The 19108-nt window shown below is 43.6% G+C and overlaps 1 protein-coding gene and 1 pseudogene across 4 annotated transcripts in view; one reads left to right on the top strand and one right to left on the bottom strand.

Annotated features, from left to right (window-relative positions):
* The first annotated feature begins 3231 nt into the window (after positions 1–3231).
* MALT1 (MALT1 paracaspase) overlaps positions 3232–19108 on the top strand; it is a 53549-nt gene continuing 37672 nt past the window's right edge. For all 4 annotated transcript variants that reach the window (XM_077777706.1, XM_077777704.1, XM_077777705.1 and 1 more), the window contains exons 1-2: positions 3232–3395; positions 14563–14684. In XM_077777706.1, coding sequence (XP_077633832.1) covers positions 3305–3395; positions 14563–14684 — 213 coding nt within the window. In that variant the 5' untranslated portion in view covers positions 3232–3304. The remainder of the gene's footprint in view (positions 3396–14562; positions 14685–19108) is intronic.
* LOC144242577 (small ribosomal subunit protein uS17 pseudogene) lies at positions 15079–15554 on the bottom strand (annotated as a pseudogene).

Here is a 19108-nt window from a genome sequence, read left to right as displayed (position 1 = left end):
CGAAATCAAGAGTTAGACGCTTAACTGACTGAACCACCCAGGCACCCCTAAAAGCAAAGCCCATTTGTTTCAGTAATAGTCTTTTAACTGAAATGAGAAGTTCCAAATTAGGGCTAGTAGAAACCACTTCAAAGCACTGTCTTTACGGGAATGTAACTAAAAAAGGCAAGACTTAAAGGCTGGGTATGTAGAAGCATCCTCTCCGTTGAAAGCCAGTGCCCATGCGGAAAGTCAGTAAAAAAGGGAAAGGAGATACAGAATCTTGTTTTTCTCCTGGGCCTCTTGTGTTGGAAACTTTTGTCTCCTTCGGTTTTACCTTTCTTCATTTGGAAGAAAGAAATCAAACCGTTTTTCATTTTTTCAGCAGAAACATTAAAGCATCACTTGGTTGCATTTGATGAGATAGACCAGATTCTGATAACCTCTCTGAGAACCTCTCTGAATCATAAGAAAAAAAAATTATGTTTAGCACACAGCATCCTTGTTTTTATAAAGCTCATAGTGTGATTACCTAAAAAAAAAAATTGGTGATCCTTATGTTATCTCTCATACTGGTACCTTGACTTGGACGTTACAGGGACTAACAAAAGAAATTTTTACAAAATAGAGGACCAGCAGGTATCTGCAGCTTTTGTTGTTGCTGTTGTCACAGACATCATTATCGCATAAAAGAAAAGACACTTTAACACTGAAAAAAATAGGAAAGACCACCTTAAGGACAGCAAGACAGTCATGTCGTCCTTATTTTTATTTACTTGGGGCTTTAGATTGTGGTGCCACTGGTCTATAGTCCAGAATTTGGGAACAGTTAACCTACATTATGATGATTCACACTGAACAAAAATAGAGTATTGAATGAACTCATTTAACTCAGACACTTGGAAAAGAATATCTAGTGCGTACAGAGACAGGAGGCCTTGAAGGGCATGATCAGGCCACCAAACTAGGAACTACTCAAAAACATTTTTAAGGAAAACCTAAAACAGTTTCAGAAATCAGCATGATTAGGAAATTGTTCTTTTAAGACCTCCATATTTCTATTCCATAAGAAGAACTCACTTTTATGGAGTTCTTGCCACCCACCGTGCTAAGCGCTTGGGGCATGGGTTATCGGATTCTAACAATCCTATGAGATAGGTGATACTGCTATTGAAATTATTTTGGTTGGTACATTTTTTTTCTAAATTTATGAGATTGCCAACTTCACTATAGAATTATGAATCTTTAGTGACCATTATGTAAATGCTATGGGAGCCTTTTAAGAAAACTGGTCAAAATGAATGTGGATTAAGGATATTCCAAGTCCTATGAAAACTTGCTGACCTTGCACCTGCCCCAGCTTTCATACTGTCGCCCCTTCCATCTCTCCAGCTTCTGGCCTTTTTAATTATGATTGAAATTCACTCAGTAATCATTCTGTTATGAGTACCCACTATGGGCAAGACAGATCTTAGGTATTGAGATGTTAAAAATACAGGGTTTCTGTTTTCAAGGAGTTCGATGATCTCCTTAGGTACAGAAGATGTGTATGAAAGAAAAGCTCATGGTTTTAAGGCAAAATTGTGTCCACTGAGACATGGAGAACATGGGGTCTGCAAAGAGTGACCCAAGAGCCAGATTTGGGCCATGACAAACTTATGAGCTAAGAATGGTTTTTATATTTAAAAAATTGTAAAAGAGACAAGAAAGAAGACCATGCAGTAGACTGGCTCATAAAGCCGAAAATATTTCCTCTGCCGCTTTCCATAAGTTTGCCGACCTTTGGTGTATAAGAGAAGCTCCGTCAGGAGGTCTAAAGTGTGTTTGGAGGGCTCGTGTCGTCTGGGCGAACCTCACAGGGAACTGAGAGGTTGTATTGGACGATGATTTAAATTGGTAGGAAAGGGAAAGGTCTGTCTGGAGGTGTGCGAGGCGTGAATTCTACAGGGCATCGTGGAGGTTACCCAGAGGCTTTGGTTGGCCCTTGTTGTCGGTGATGTTCTTTGGCAAGATTATTGGGGTGTTTTTGTTGTTTTGTTTCGTTTTCCTTTAATGTTTTTCTCCTCTTGCGTGTTTCATACTTGTGCTTTCCCTTCCTGTGAAATGGTTGGAGTCCATACTCTTTGTCCCATTATTTGTGGCCTGCCACAGTCTGATCTTAACCTTTCTAGCCTCGCATACACCTGCTGGGTACAATGACATTGAACAAGAAAAAAGTAGTTTCCACAAAAGGATGAGACAGAAAGCTCCTTTAGAGCAGAGGTCAGCAAACTTTTTCTGTAAGGAGCTAAACAGCACATATGTTCAGCTTTGCAGACCAGCGACTCACGTCTGCTGTTATAACAGGAAGGCACCCATCCACGTTTGTGAAGGTAGATGTGAATGAGCGTAACTGTATTCCAGCAACACTGTTTACAAAGTCAGGTGGCGGAGTGGGTTTGGCCCTCGCACCAGAGTTTGTCTTCCCCCTAAGGTAGAGTATTTTTAGGTGCTTAGAAGTACTGTACTTTGAATGTCAGTAGCACTGATGGTCTTTTAAAATTTGCTGAAAAAATGAGCACACATAGTAACAACTCGAGCGGTACGAAAGGTTTATAGTGAAATGTGAAGCGTCCAGCTTTGAGCTCTGCTGCCCTGGCTCCCTTCTGCAGGACCAGCCCTACTGCTAGGTCTTGCCTATCTTTTCCGAGTTAACTCTGCATATAAGAAAAGCGCATGTTAATGAAAATGGTATCATGTAGACCATACATTGTTTTGTGTCTTTATTCGCATGATCACACGCATAGGGATGCTCCTTTGCTAATATAAAATACTGTATGTTAAGGGTTGTTTTTTTTTTTTTTTTTTTTCATTTTTCACGATGTCTCAAAGATCTGTGTCTCTTTCTTGGGTCATATTGCACTTTATAAAAGTGCAAGAAAGAGTAGAGAAACTTATCTGATCTTTTTATTCCCTGTTCCCAAATTAAAGAACAAATTTTGATCAGTATCAAAGCTAATTTCTCTCACTCCCTGTTTTAAGATTTCTCTCATCTTCTGATTCAGTTGTCACGGGAGCTCATCTGGAGACAGGCGTAGAGAGGAATCCCCCCTGAAGGCAGAAGGAGGAGGAAAGGACAGTAGATTCATAAATGACACCACTCAGCGACTTGCGGTTTATTCCCTATAACAGCTGCAGCCATGCCAAACATATAGCAGGCATATCACGTTGGAGAACGTTGTTGACTTGAATTAAATCTGTTGTTTGCAGTTGTCTGGACTTGGAGCAGTGTTCTCTTAAGGTCTTGGAGCCTGAAGGAAGCCCAAGCCTATGTTTACTGAAGCTAATGGGTGAGAAAGGTTGTACGGTCACAGAGTTGAGTGACTTCCTGCAGGCAATGGAGCACACTGAAGTTCTTCTGCTTCTCAGCCCCCCAGGTAGGTTCTTCTCTTAGGTATATTCCCCAGGAGTTTGTGGAGACAAACTAAGAGGAAAATATCTCATTTGACAATGAATTGTGTTAAATAGTTTTGGAAAACGTAAACATTTGAAGCCTCATTTTCTCCCCCAGGTTGAGACTAAAGAAGACATAAAAAGCAAATTCAACACACGAACATCGATTTGATTGTGGTTCAAAAACATCAACTAGATAGAAGACAATTTGGGGACAAGTAAAACAATTTAGATTTAACATACATATTGGATATTAGGGAATTATCATGGGATAATGGTGTAGCTCTATAGAAGAATGTCTTTATTCCGAGGAGATGCATACTAAAGTATTTAGGGGATGGGGTGCCTGGCTGGGTCAGCCAGTAGAGCGTGGGACTTTTGATCTTGGGGTTGTGAGCTCAAGCCCCACGTTGGGTGTGGAGCCTACTTAAAAAAACTTATAAAGTATTTAGGGTTAAGATTTCTATAGTTTATGTTGAAATAGTGCAGCCAAGGCTCAGTCAGTAGAGCCCATGACTCTTAATTTTGGAATCATGAGTTTGAGCCCCACATTGGGGGTAGATATTATTTTTTTAAAAAAGAAGAAGAAAGAAAGAATGCAGCCAAAAAAATAAATAAATACATATTTATTGATACGTGCATATCTATAGGAAGGCAATAAAGCAGATGTGACAGATGTTTATTGTTTAAGTATTTTGCCAACGTGATGCATTTGAATTATTGATTGACTCAACTGTGATTTTTTTTCTGGATATACCAATACTGAGTGGGATTTCTTACTTCCAGGATCGGGTGTGAGAGATAGGAAAAGCCTCTCCCCACCCCGCCCCGCACACACACACATGGGGTTGGTCCTCTGCAGTCACATCAGGCAAGAGAGGCCACGTGTGCTAAGTCACTGGTTGGCAGCGGCACTGCAGACCCTCTTTCTCAGGGGTCCAGTTTGCCATTATGGGTCCCACTACAGTCAGAGAGGCCAGTCGAGATTAGGCCATGGGCTAAGGACTCATGCTCTCTGCTCACGTGGTTTTGAGGTATGCAGTTTTTATTCATAGCCAGGTTATTTGTGATAATATGGTTAGTTTAACATGAGGAACCTAACATTATAATTTAGATCTTATTTTTGACTTAGTTCTGGGGTTCGGGAACTAGGGGCACGTGGTAGTGGTTTGCTGTCAGCCATGTTTACCAGAAGCCCCAAGTCAGCTTGGCGTGATAAAGGGAATAAATTCTAACTGAAAAGTCTCAGAGCAGATTGGGCTCAAGAGAAGCCAGAGACCATCTTTTCAAGGAACTGGTTTGTTTTCATCTTTGCCCTTCCTTTCTCGTTATTGGCTTCCCTCCAAGAGTGGCTTTCTGCGTAGTGGCAAGATACCCGCTGACTGTTCTTCGCCTTCATCTTTATCCCAGCAACAATCATAAGATTCGCTGTCGTTAACTCGTTTTGATGACGTCCCTGTTCCTACCAGGAGGGATGGGCTGGAAATAACCACTGCTGATGCGGCCCGCATCGGGGCGAAATTGTCTGTCACCAATCCGTGAACTTCCTCGTGAGGTGACAGTCCTTAACTTTTATATCCCCAGTGCCTTGAATAGGACCCAGAAGTTGTGACCAAGGAAATCTGCCACTCGGGGGCGCTCAGCTGCTAAGTTCTCGTACTTCAGAGAATACGGTAGCAGGGCTCTGAAAACGCAGGAAACTTCTCCAGGAAGTAAATATAACTTTTATATCTCGTTACCTTTTTCAGTAATCACACTCAATTTCTCTGTTGGTTGCCAAGTTTATAAAATGAGAGTAAGTGCTCGCTCCCTGGCACTTGAAGTTGGTGAAAGGACGCCGCAGTGAGCGGCTGCCACACCGCGGCGGAGGCCTCCCACCTCATGGCCTGTGCTGGGGCCCCTGGCCCGACATCTCGGGTTTCCGAGTTTCCAGAGTTTCCCAGGCGTGAAACTGGGCTTTACCGAAATTGGGTCACATGTTTATTTGTGTGTAATGATCTGCCTGAAATTTTTGACGATATTTTAGGTTTTGATTTTTGACAAGCCAACGGTGAATCCGGGGCCGACCTGATAAGCATAAGTGATCTCACCTTCGTCTGACAGGCCCATTTCTGCTCTTGGCGTTTTCCTCCGAATAGCAGGATTCGCACATCACTGGGAGTGCTCGGTCCCCTGTACTGATCCTTCTGATATTTGGCCAACAAGCTTTTGGAGAGTTATCCCCTGGGACTTTCTTGCATTTGAGGGGAAACAGGGAAAGGAAAGCAGTTTCTATGTTAACATTTTTACATTAACACTTACACCGCCCTGTTTCTGTGAAGTTTTATGTCATATTAGCCATACAGTATCCATTGGGAATCATTTGTTACTTGAATATTAAACGTTGATCTAAGAGGACATATTTTAGGATCTGATAAATTACTTCAGGAAGAAGTGACGTATTGTTAGCTTTCTATGCACATTTTATGTGAATAATCTAAGACTATATTTGCAGACACCAGAATAAAGAAATATAAGGCTTAGAGAGAGGGGCGCCCGGGCGGCTCAGTTGGTTGGGCGCCCAGCTCTAGGTTTCAGCTCAGGTCATCATCTCATGGCTCGTGAGATCGAGCTCTGCATCAGGCTCCACACTGACAGCACAGAGCCTGCTTGGGATTCTCTTTCTCTCTCCCTCTCTTGCTGCCCCTCCCCCCCATAAATAATTTAAATAAAAAGATTTCTAGAGAAAGTTTTAGTATTTTAATAAGGATATTGAGAATAAAAACTATTGTAAATAAGAAGGCAAGCTTTGATGAAATCAACTTGATTGGGGATTTTACTCATTTATTCAGTAAACACTTAGTGTAGTGTAGAATCCTGTATGAACCAGTCCCTTTGCTGTTCCAGGCGTTGCACTTGGTGCTGTGATTCACAGATGATTAAAACCAAAGTTCCTGCCTAGGAGAGGTCCGTAGTCTTAACAGGAAAGACAAACCTGTCAATGGTCACGTCCTACACAATAATAAAAACAAGTATGTGTGGAGCAAGTCTCGGCTGATCTTCCGTTTTCCCTCTTCAGTGTATTCCTGTATCTTGGTGAAAATACAAAATACATATGTCCTCACGTTTTCTCTCTTTTTATAGTAAGGTACTTTCATAGGAGGACATTAGTTCTTATTCCACAGAAAGTCCAAAGACTTTTCTCTGACTGTCTCTCTAGAGAAGTCTGCCTTTGGTGAGTAGCGTGACTTTTGTCCAAGGTACTGTGAACGTCAGAACAGACCTTTCAGACCTAAATGCAGAAATAAGAGGAAACTTTAGATTTATTTTAGTCTTATTTTGCCCATGCCATCCCAGTTTGTGAGCGGACAGCCAGAGATAACCATAGGAGATGGCTATAGTAAGGAGTTTCTCTCTTTTTCTGAGAAACTGGGTTTCTTTTACGTATTTGTGTTGGTAGTCGAGAAGTAGATGAAGATGTCCCCCTGCCTCTAACTGGAACGATCCCCTTGACTAGGAGCCAAGCTCGGTGGTCGCTCACTTAGCACGGGGTCGAAGCCAAGGGTAATACCCCTAACTTCGTGCTCTCCATGGGCTCTGACACCTAATATATTTTCTGAAGGAGCCCCGTAGGACTGAGGCTTACCCTCCTCTGCTTTGTTTCTAGTTGGGCTTTTTCACAGCACATGGATTGGCTAGCCACTCCTCACTCCCAGTTTCTCTGGCCTGTACTTTATGTTAGAAAAATTGCTTTGTGTGTGGATGGTGCCCGTCCCCATTTCCCAGCGCTGATTGTTTACCTCCTTTATTCCTTCGGTCATCTCAGGGGGAATTGGAGGGGAGTGGGAGCACTGAACGGGTGCTGACGTTGTTTGAACCATTGGTCCATAATGGTTTTTTAGACCTTTATTTTCTCACTAAAGGACCAAAAACCCTGATACCAAGGAACCAGTATTGGCATCTGTACCCCTCGGAAATGATGAACCTAGATGTGCACTTGAAGATGTTTGTGTTTGTTCTGTGTTAAGTGAAAACATCTTGAGTAGACTAGAGGCTCCATCAGTTATGTAACTCTGTCAGTCACAAAATGGCTGCCAAGGAAGTGATGTCCTGACCCAAAATTGGTGAAACAGAGCCCAGATGAGGAGGATGGTTAGAGAGAAGGAACATCTTACGTGTGGGTTTCAGTAGATGAATCCCAGATTCCTCCTTCAGCTTTGTGATGTTATCATTTTATTTCCTTCTTGATACAAAAGGTCCTTCACTCTCCGTACATATGAGACAGCTCTGGCTGAGACCCCTCCAGTGGCATCTTTTCCATTTGCCCCACGTATTTTTTGTTTCACATCACTTCACTTTTTCTTTTTAATTCCTTGTAGCACACTTACTGTTATGTTTCTGATATCAGAATTTTATTTTTTAAATTATTTTTATTGTCTTTAAGACGGGAGCCAAGATGGTTGAATATTATTCACTCATTTCCAAAATACCTTTAGTTTAGGGGCACCTAAGGGGCTTAGTTGGTTAAGCGTCTCACTTTGATTCAGGTCATGATCTCATGGTTCGTGAATTGGAGTCCTGTGTCAGGCTCCGTGCTGACAGCTCAGAGCCTGTAGCCTGCTTTGGATTCTGTCTCTCTCTCTGCCCCTCCCCTACGTGTGCTCTTGCTCTCTCTCACTTGCTCTCTGTCTCTCTCTCAAAAATAAATAAAACATTACAAAAATACCTTTAGTTCAGAACCATCTTTATAGTTCTGTGAAGGAACAGAACTGTGCTACTATGAACACTTAAATTTTAAATGTGAGCACACATTTATGTGGAAAGTGAGACTTCCAGGGGTTACCACTGCGCCAGAGTCACAGTTATTGACAAAAGTAGACTAGAGCCCAGGTCTGCTGACCCCAGCTTGGACTCCATGTCAATTCTGTCATGGTAGGAAATTTCTGGGCTATTTGAGGAACTTGGTGATGAATTATTACCCCAGTTGCCTCCTGAACCCATGGACTGCAATTTCCTGTCCTTGCCAAATTAATAAGTATGCCTACTAGATCTCATGAGAAACTTTTTGTGTTTCGTGAGTGACAGAAGTTTCTGAAAGGAAAATATCGGGGCGCCTGGGTGGCTCAGTCGGTTAAGCAACTGACCAGCTCAGGTCATGATCTCGCGGTCTGTGGGTTTGAGCCCTGTGTTGGGCTCTGTGCTGGCAGCTCAGAGCCTGGAGCCTGTTTCAGATTCTGTGTCTCCCTCCCTCTACCCCTCCCCAGCTCATGCTCTGTCTCTCTCTGTCTCAAAAATATATAAAAATGCTAAAAACTTTTTTAAAAAAAGAAAGGAAAATATCAAGAAGTGAAAAGAGGCAGCAGTGGTATGGATGGGAGTAAAGAGAAGAGAGAAGGGAAGAAAGATGGAAAGGGGTGTTGAGGTCTCAGAGAAGGTGTGTGTGCCCCCGGGTGTCCAGGGTCAGTGACTGATGTGGGAGAAGAAGGGGTGTGGTGAGGAGACGAGGTTCAGCCAGTGTAGGTGCAGATGTACCCTGACGTGTGAGAGGGACATCCATGGACATGCTGTGTTTGTGCTGGGGGGGGAGACCGGTGCAGGGAGAGAAATGGGATTTATTCGGGGACAGCAGGAGGCGCTTTGCAAAGATAGCTTAGAAATTCTTAATATAACTTTGACGATGAGTTTTGGACAGAAGCTGATGGAAAGGGATTTTGGTTCATGGTCTCTGAAAACAGATAGACTGTAGTGTTTACAATACTTCTGTCCCTGGAGCAGCTGTTTGTAAATGACACTGACATTTAAAGGCATCTCGAGAGACAGTAACTTAAAGGGAAGCCCTGGTGAGCCTGTCAGGAATCACCCTAATTTACATTTGGGAATTCCAACAGGTTTTGAGTTTTATCAGTCAGTGTCCTGCATCTGTCATCTACCTAGGTGTGTGTTGAATGCGCGATCCTCATGGTCCATCATACCTAGTTCAGACTCTTCCCGGCTTACAGGAAATCAAGTAACCTCTTTGACTTCTTTGCAGATGTTATCTGAAAATAGACTTGTTTGCCAGGAAGCTGTGTATTCACTCTTTCAAACACAACTTTCGTTTGTTTGCCTTGGTACACCCTCCGCAGCGCTGGGCCGTCTTTTGTCCTCACCTTCGTTCAGCACCTTGTGAGTGGTGGGCGCCGCGCGAGGGTGGTTACAGGTTGACCATGGCTCCCTGCCGCATGGCGCTGCGTGGGAGGAAGGAAATTTGTGCGGTTCAGGCATGGGAGGTACTGCGACTTCTTGTCTTTACTACTCACCGAGGGCAGTTTCCAAATCACAGAGTGCCTTTCAATTCTCAGTCTTTGAAGCCTTAAGTAATAATTACATGTATTTATTTGCTTTGCTTATTGAAGACTAGACTACTGAAATTGATGGCACAGGACAGATGTATAAACTGAGTTGGAATGTACATTAAAAATCATTTAGTCTTATCTCCCACACAAAGGAAGGACACCTTTGTAGGACATCCTGATCCTATGGGCTCTTAGTCCATTAAAGTCATTCGTTTCTTTGTAAGGCACTGTAGGGAGAAAGTCCGTTAGTTTACATCACTCATCTCTTTGTGTAACAGGAGACAGTATTTGCCGTGGTAAATTCATAAGTGGTGCCATGGGGCGGGACACTGCACTCTGCCCGGCCTCTCACTGTGGCGGGAGATAGACACGGGAGGTACGGTATACATCACCAGAGGGGCGCCTGGCTGGCTCGGTCGGTGCAGCATATGACTCTATCTCAGGGTCGTGAGTTCAAGCCCCACGTTGGGGGTTGAGATTACCTAAAAATAAAATCTTTAAAAAAAAAAAAAGTTGGGGGGATGCCTGGGTAGCTCAGTTAAGCGTCCAACCCTTGATTTCGGCTCAGGTCGTGATCTCACAGTTTGTGGGATTGGATCTGCATTGGTCTCTGCACTGACAGCACAGAGCCTGCTTGGGATTCTCTCTCTGTCTCCCTCACTCTCTGTCCCTCCCCTGCTTTGGCACGCACTCGCTCTCTCTCTCTCTCTCTCTCTCTCTCTCTCAAAATACATAAAATATTTTTAAAACTCACTGGAAAATAACTATGTGAGGTGATGGATGTATTAGTTAAGTCAGTTGTGATAATCGCTTCACAATGTGTATGTATATTCTCACATTTTACACTCTAATTTTATTCATGTTTCATTCATCAGATGTACCTTCACAAAGCAAAGGAAAAAAAAAAAAAGAATCACTGGATTAACAAAAGCGTGGGGATGTTAAGGCCCAAGAAAACCTAGGTTGCATTCTGGTTCTGCCATTTTACAATGGGAAAAAAAAATTAGGCTCAGAGGTTAAATACTATATTCAAGGTAATTTGGATGCCTTTTTGGAAATAACTTCATTTTCTTCATTGTAACATAGATCTAATCAGTATCTAACCCATATGGTTCTTTTGAGGATTAGAGATCAAAAGGCCTGGCACGCATGAAGCAGTCAGTAAATCGCTGCCTAGTAGTTTTTATTATGATGATGGGGGTACACGTTCATGCAGCAGATACGTGTTGAACACTCACTGTTATCACAATATACCGGGCACTGTTCTAGATGCTGGGTAAATTGGTGACTAAGAACAACAGGATCCTTCCTGTCACGAAGCTTCGGTTCAGTAGGTGAGACATAAAACCCGGATTTCAGATGGTTAGTGCCGTGAGGACCATGAGGTGGGGTGAGTATAATAGAGGAGGTGGGGGTGGGGGGCAGCTCGTTTAGAGACGTTCCGGCGAAGCTAGAGACCTAATGATGAGAAAGAAACCCAGCAGGGGACCGGTAGGAAATAGCTGGTTTCTGTAAAGAAGGCCAGTGGGCTGGAGCCAGGAGAGGGGGAGGGGACAAGGTCAGAGGGGTCAGTTTAGGTAGGACCTTAAGGCCATGATGAGGAGTTTGGATTTTATTCTAAGTACAATATGAGGTCAGTTGAGGGTTTTAATCAGAGGAATGATATCCATTAATCTATGTTTTAGAAAGACCTTTTGGGAGCACCTGAGTGGCTTAGTTGGTTAAGTGTCTGACTCTTGGTTTCCGCTCAGGTCATGATCTCCCTGTTTGTGGGTTCAAACCTTGCCCCGGGCTCTGTGCTGATGGTGCAGAGCCTGCTTGGGATTCTGTGTGTCTCTCTCTCTTTCTTTCCTCCTCCTCTGTTCATGCTTTCTCTCTCTCTCTCTCAAAATAAATAAAAATTAAAAATGAAAATAAAAGAAGACCTTTGGGCTGCTGGTTGGAAGCCAGGAAACCAGGGTGAGGCTGTAATACGGTTCCCTTAGCATCCGATGGGGGCTTGGATTAAGACCATGGCATTGCAGGTGAGGAGACATGAAAGCAGAACTTACAGGACTTGCAGAGAAATCACAGGTGGAGAATGAGGGAGGGAGGAGGGGTTCGAGAGGACTGCTCAGGTTTTCGCCCTGCGTAACCGGATGCATGAGGAAGGGCTGAGATGGAAGACAGCGGGGCCTCTCGCAGGAGCAGATCTTGTTCGACAGGGACTTGGGACGCGTCGAGTTGGAGATGGCTGGAAGACGTCCACGTTTTAAAGCCCATTTAGCCACAACTCCCGTATTTTTCAGATTTGTCCCCTTCTTCTGTTACAACTTATTTTCCTTTCTTATCACACATAAACTTTGAAAACCAGAATCTTTCTATCTTGGAGTTGTGACATAGGTCTTTCCTAGCCAAAGGCTGGCTTTGGGAACCTTAAGTGCAGTGCTGTGAATCTGCTGGCCGAGGTGAGGGCACTCATCCCATTTTCTGCCTTCAGCATGTACTTTCTAACCAACACATAGTACAGAGTCCAGAAGTGTCACTTCTTCCATACGGTGCTGACATAAAGAATTATTGTATAGGAAAGTTCTACCTTGGTAAGGTTTTAAATTCTCTTTTGAAGGCTAACTGTCCATCAACTGCGAATGGATCAAGGAGATGTGGTTTATCTATACGATGGAATACTACATGGCAATGAGAAAGAATGAAATCTGGCCATGTGTAGCAACATGGATGGAACTCGAGGGTGTTATGCTGAGCGAAATAAGTCAGGCAGAGAAGGACAGATACCATAGGTTTTCACTCATATGTGAAACAGGAGAAACTTAACAGAGGGCCATAGGGGAGCAGGGGGAGGAAAAATAGTTAAGGAGAGAGAGGAAGGCAAACCATAAGAGACTCTTAAAAACTGACAACACACTGAGGGTTTATGGGGGGTGAGGGAGAGGGGGAAATGGGTGATGGGCATTGAGGAGGGCACTTTTTGGGATGAGCACTGAGTGTTGTATGGAAACCAACTTGACAATAAACTAGAAAGTAAATAAACATTCTCTTTTGAGAATAAACTAGAAAATAAATAAACAAACAATTCTCTTTTGAGAGGCTGTGCTCTCTTTACTAACGATTTTCAAGGATTTCTCCAGACCCTCAAATGTAGTAAGTGTGCAATAAGTATTTATTTTGGATTTTGGTTTTATTTGGTATCTTTCTGGAATGGTTTTCACATACCTGTTTTACCTTATTTACTATTTTTGTCCTGGGAAGTTTAGCGTCTCAGGTGTATTAAGACTGCTGATGTTTGGACTCACTCTTCTTCAATTGTAATCTTGTTTTGTTCCTTTGGGTTGGTGGGTCATAGAGGAAAAACATACAGTTATGAGATCATATTCAGGCTAGATGAGGAAAGAAAATAAAACTAGGTTCAGGGAATTACATTTTATAAGTTTTTTGTTAAATTTAAATCCAAGTTAGTTAACATATTTACAGGTTTTAATGATCATTCCTTCTTCCTTCCTAAAAGCCAGCTAACTCTCGTTTCTGTATTATTAATTTGGCAAATATAAAATTTCCTAACTTTGGTTTCTTTTGTATCAGTTATCTGTTGCTGTATAACAAATTACCCCCAAACCCTAAGCTTAATACAACAACCATGTATTACTTCATACAGTTTCATTTTTTTTCCTTTTTTTTAATGTTTTATTTATTTCTGAGAGACAGAAAGACAGTGTAGGCAGGGGAGGGTCAGAGAGAGAGAGAGAGATACAGAATCCAAAGCAGGCTCCAGGCTCTGAGCTAGCTGTCAGCACAGAGCCTGATGTGGAGCTTGCACCCACGAACCGTGAGATCATGACCTGAGCCAAAGTCGGACGCTCAACCAACTGAGCCACCCAGGCGCCCCACTTCACACAGTTTCTGAGAATAGGAACCTGGAAGTGGCTTGGCGAGGTGGTCTTGGCTCCAACCTTGGCCTCTGCTGAGGTGGGGGGTCCAGCTGTTAGGCAGGGCCGCAGCCATCTGTTTGCCTGGGGTTGGACGGTTCTCAGATAGGTCACTCATAGGGCCGTTGACAGGAGTCCCAGCTTGCTCTCCTTACCACGTGGGCCTCCCACCGGGCTGCCTGGTGTCCCCGTGACATGGCAGCTGGCTTTCCCAGAGAGACGAACTGAGAGGGAGGCGGGAGGCGGAGGGTATTCCATTATTGACTTAGGATTTTCTTTAAATTTCCAAGTTTTGATGCTGATAGTCCTTTCTCAGATAAGAAATGTTTGTATCCCATTTTTCAGATTTATGTCCTGCTGTTCTGTTTCCGTGCCTTCCTGCGTACAGAACAGTTTCGTTTTAATGCTAAGTCATAGCATTGACATTCAGATGCCTTTTGGAGACACTCTCAGCGGCCAACACTTGTCTTACTGTCACAGTGCCCCTATCTCAACTGAAATGCCAGCCAAATGAGCATTTGTGACCAAGTATTTGACGAGCCAGCACTGAGAACTGCATCATGACTGGGGTCTAGCATAGATCTGTTAGAAGGTGCATCCTGATTTCAGAGGTGCTAGCACGCAGAAAAAATGTCTAAGAGTTGAAGAAACGTGGCAAACTGTTTTCTCCTCTGGTCACGGGAAGTACAGTAGATCAAAGTTTTCTGCGGATGAGTTTCTTTCCTCTTGGTTTTACGAAGCCTGGACCTCACAGATGCGTGATCTGGCGGGGAAGGGCCTATGAATGGGCAGTTTACAGCTAGGATGAATATGGAGGTTATTTCCAAAATGCTTTTTTCTTTAATTTGGTTTCAGAAACATAAAAAGGAAAAACCTCTCTTCTGTAACTTAATTTTTTTTCTTTCTTCTTTTNTAAGGAATAAGGATCACTGTAAACCCGGAATCAAAGGCAGTCTTGGCTGGACAGTTTGTGAAGCTATGTTGCCGGGCAACAGGACACCCCTTTGTACAATATCAATGGTTCAAAATGAATAAAGAGGTAACTTTTTTAATGTACTTTACTTTATCAGTCATAGGAAGAGAGAATGGTAGCAAATTAATTAGCATCATTATCTTGAGTGTATGTTTTAGAATTTTGATCTGATACACATGGTTGTGTTATTACTGAAGTAGTTAATAATCATCATTTCGTTGAGACCGTTCCAAAAATTGTCATATAAAAAAAAAGGTAACAATACTAAAATCAATTCCCTGGTCTCTAAAAATTATGGAAATTAGGAATTACTTGGAGCAACAATGTTAACAAATAGTAAATATCACCAGTACATTCTATCGTATCCATACAGAATTCTTTACAACAAATTATATTCCAAGCAAAGTCTCTCTTTTTTTTTTAAATAATTTTATTTTCCTTGGAGGGTGTGGGCAGATGTCTATTTTTGGAACTTCTGGAATTGCTTCTGGTTGCCGGTAGCCTTGGCGCCTTTGAGCACATAGAAGCGCAGTGCTGCTTAAGGGCCAGCCCTCGCCCACTGTGACAGGGTTGCCGATCTGGACCCCTGAAGCCGGGGACAGGTGCGTGGGCACGTTCTCGTGGTGTTCCTCGAAGCGCTGTGCTCCCCATGCAGCGGCAGTAGTCGTGGTGGGTGACGGTGGTCTTCTGCGTCTTCATCTTGGTCACCACACCTGACCGCATCCATCCTCGGGTGGGGACATTAGCAGTGAAGGGGCATTTCTTGTCAATATAGGGGCCCTCAGCAGCCTCCTTGGGCATCTTGAAACCCAGACCTATGTTTTTATAGTTTCAGGGGAGCATCTCTCTGCCAGTTTCTCCAGTCAAGACCCCCTTCTTCTTTTAAAAGATGGTTGGCTACTTTGGGCAGGCACGCTCCGTCTGAGCGTCCGCCATCTTCCCAACTGCCTGCAGAAAGGCAACCAAGATCTTTAATTAAAATATTTTGAAGGTGACACGAAAGGCTAATGGAATGTTATTTCAAACATTCCTCAGAACTATTATATCAAAAGATCTAGGCCATTGTGGTAGATCCTAAAGTAAAATTCGGGCTGGTGGAGGGGAGCATTTGTTCCTCCTGTGGAAATACTGTACCCCTGCACCGCCCAACAAATAACTTAAGATCACATTCTGGAATTCTTTTTTTCTTAAAAGTTCTTTGAGCTCTCTGCCCCTGGGTGTTTCTGACCGGTCTGGCTGGCTCATGTTGTGGGCTTCTCTCTTCTCTCTCCCCACCTCCCCTCCCTCCCTTTCCTCCTAGTTTGTACCTTGAAACTTCATATTCTTTTCAGCCTGTTAGTCGAATAACTAAGCTTTCTTCCAAATTCTGTTTGGAAGTCTACTGAATGGGCACATTCTGTGTCTTAGAAGAAATGTGTGGCTTTATACAGTTTTTTATTTCCATCCCTTACGCACAGGTAAGGTAGAGCAGCTGAAATGTAGTGAAAGATTGTAGGCTCTGGTGCTTGACAGGTCTCTGTTGGAACCCTGACTATCATTATTGGTGATGTGAATTCCAGTCATCCGGGCTTATGAGGATTTAATGGATAGGATGTTTCATATATGTAGGCTTTCAGGAGATGGTAACTAAAGTTATTTTTAACAGGGCACCTGGATGGCTCAGTCAGTTGAGCATCTAGCTTCAGCCCTGGTCATGATCTCACCCCACGTCGGGCTCTGTGCTGACAGCTCAGAGCCTGGAGCCTGCTTCGGATTCTGTGTCTTCTCTCTCTCTCTGCTGCTCCTCTGCTTGCTCTCTCTCTCTCTCTCAAAAGTATTTTTTTTAAATATTTTTTAAAAACTTTTAGTTTTTTAAATATTTTTTAAAAACTTTTAGTAAAAAAATAAAAAAGTTATTTTTAACATTTCTCAATTGCAAAGTTGCTTTTGTTTTAATAAACGCCTTCTGAAAGAGAAATTAACAGATAATACTTACTACATTAAGAATATCATTTGTAGGGGTGCCTGGGTGGCTAAGTCAGTTAAGTGTCTGACTTTGGCTCAGGTCACGATTTCATGATTCATGAGTTCCAACCCCTCATTGGACTGTGTGCTGTTGGTGCAAAGCCTGCTTGGGATCCTCTGTCCCTCCTTCTCTGTCCCTTCCCTGTTCTCTCTCTCTCAAGTAAATAAACATTAAAAAAAAAAAAAAGTATCACTTGTAAAATATGCCCTGGTTTTAGAAAGGTAAAAATGTAGGAGGTGAGGGGTGCTTCTTAGGTTTGAAGAGTTGTAATAGCTTTAAAGCCCTCACAAGTCGAGTTTTGTCGAACCATTCTTATGTTCATGGGGTTGTTTTAAGAGCTATTCTTTTTTTTATTTTTTTAAGCTTATTTATTTATTCTGAGAGAGAAAGAGAGTGTGCTCACACAAGCAGGGAGAGAGGGAGAGAGAGAATCCCAAGCAGGCTCCACGCTGTCAGCGCGGAGACCGACGCAGGGCCCGAACCCACAAGCAGTGAGATCGTGACCTGAGCCAAAATCAGGAGGTACTTAACTGACTGAGCCACCCAGGCGCCCCTCAAGAGCTATTCACTTAACAAATCCTTGAAGAGCACCTGCTTTGTGCCAGGCCGCGATCTAAGGCCAGGATACGAAGCGCTGACACGCGACGTCCTGCCCCGCAGTGGGGAGAGGCAGTAAACACATGAGGGGATTCTTTGAGCTCAGAACGGTGAGGAAAAGAATCAGGGCGATACAAAGAGAGCGGCCACGGAGAGTCTTCAGCGACAGAAGTCACATGACAGGATCCATGTTTTTCAAACACAAGGCTGCTGCTTGAAGAGACTCAAGGGAAGAGCAGGAGGGCCAGTCAGCCGGCACCTGTGCTGGACGGGGTGGGGGGGGGAGGGGGCCCGAGTAGGGCAGTGGAGCGCGAGCAAAGGGCCCAGGCCAGCTTATTCTAGAGGCAGGGTCAGCCAGACCCCATAGAGCAGGGCTGGAGCGTGAGGGAAAAGGCAGGGTCGAGGATGGCCCCAGGATGCTTTACTGACGCATCTGGGGACATGTTCTTTCCTGAGGTTGTGCAGGTCGGGAGGGAAATCGATTCAGGGAGGAAAAGCAAGGATTTGGTGTTAGATGTGTTAACTTCGAAACGCCTGCCAGACATCTGCATGAGGTGGCGGAAGAGGAGCCGGTATAGAGACTGAGAGGAATCTGGAAGAGGGATTGGAGGACGCCCAGCAGAGGGTGATATGAAGCCTACAAGGGAAAGTATTTTAGGACAGAAGGGGCAATTAGCATTTTCAGTGCTGCTGAGAGGAGGGAACACGGGTTGAGGGAGGTTTGTTGGGGTTTTTTATTTAAGGAAGAGAATACTAGAGTATGTTTTTGGGAGTGATATAATAAAAGAAATAGATGCTAAAGCAGGGAGACCATTGCAAGGAGCAAGCTCAGAGGATGGGATTGGCAGAAGAGAAAACAGTTTTCCTCTACCCTCTTAGGTTCAGTCTCTGGGTGCCTGTGAATTAACTGATGAAATACAGGTTAACAAGAGAAAAAGTTCTTTCCTATGGGAACTTAGAAAGGAAGTAGCTCCATGAGTATATTAGAGGCTTATATACTTATTTAATAGGGAAAAGGAGGAGGGAGAAACAAGTGGCTTCTTCTACAGGAAGAACAAGTGGCCTTCTTTACGAAATACAGAGAGGTTTCTAGAAGAATAAATAGATAAGAAAATTTGTGATAATATTTATTCGTGTAGGTACAAGTGGTCTTCTCGTCTTCAGTATGGCCATAAAACTCCTGGAGAGGGGATTTATAGTAGGTTTATTCTTGGTCTCCTTCCTGGATAAAGTCACCCTGAAGAAGGAATTTACGGTAGCCTCGTTTCCCAGAAGCGTTTGCTTGTAGTCAGATAGGGTAGTCTGAGAAAGCTGCCTTCTGCATCTGTCGATCCCAGGTGTTCTTCAGCTTGAACTAGTCCGCATACCAACCGTGAGGTTCTCAGTGGATTCCCACAGACCCGAAGCCCAAGTAGCCTTTGCTTTGGGAGATGCATTTTCCATTGTAAGAGGAGAGAAGACAGCAGCTATAAAGAGAAACATGGAAGGTTTGTGTGATTTGGGGGCAGAAGGAGGAGAGGTTCTATCTGAAGTCAGTGGCTGAAAGAAGCAGGATTATAGGAGGTTTGAGGAGACAGAAAGTCTGCGTTAATAGTCTGGTAGGAAAGCCGACCTAGCACATTAACATGGTGCTAAGTGCAGCCTGCCGTCCTACAGCAAAGTGCTCTTGCTCTGGTGTGGGCTCTGAGGGGAGGAGAGTTGAATTCAGTTGGTTGGGGTTTGGGAGAGAGGGAGAGAGATGAACTTAGTAAATTACATTTGCAAGGAACCTCTGATGTAGTGGAACGACTTAGCCCCTTGGCAATGTGCTGGAGGTGGGTGGCACTTACAAAAGTAAAGAGTACAGGGAAAGAAACCTTAATGCAGTGACCAGAGCCCTGGGGTAGAG

Source organism: Crocuta crocuta, unplaced genomic scaffold, assembly GCF_008692635.1.
Source record: "Crocuta crocuta isolate KB4526 unplaced genomic scaffold, BGI_CrCroc_1.0 scaffold36, whole genome shotgun sequence".
NCBI lineage: Eukaryota > Metazoa > Chordata > Mammalia > Carnivora > Hyaenidae > Crocuta > Crocuta crocuta.
This window is presented reverse-complemented; position numbering and strand designations above follow the sequence as displayed.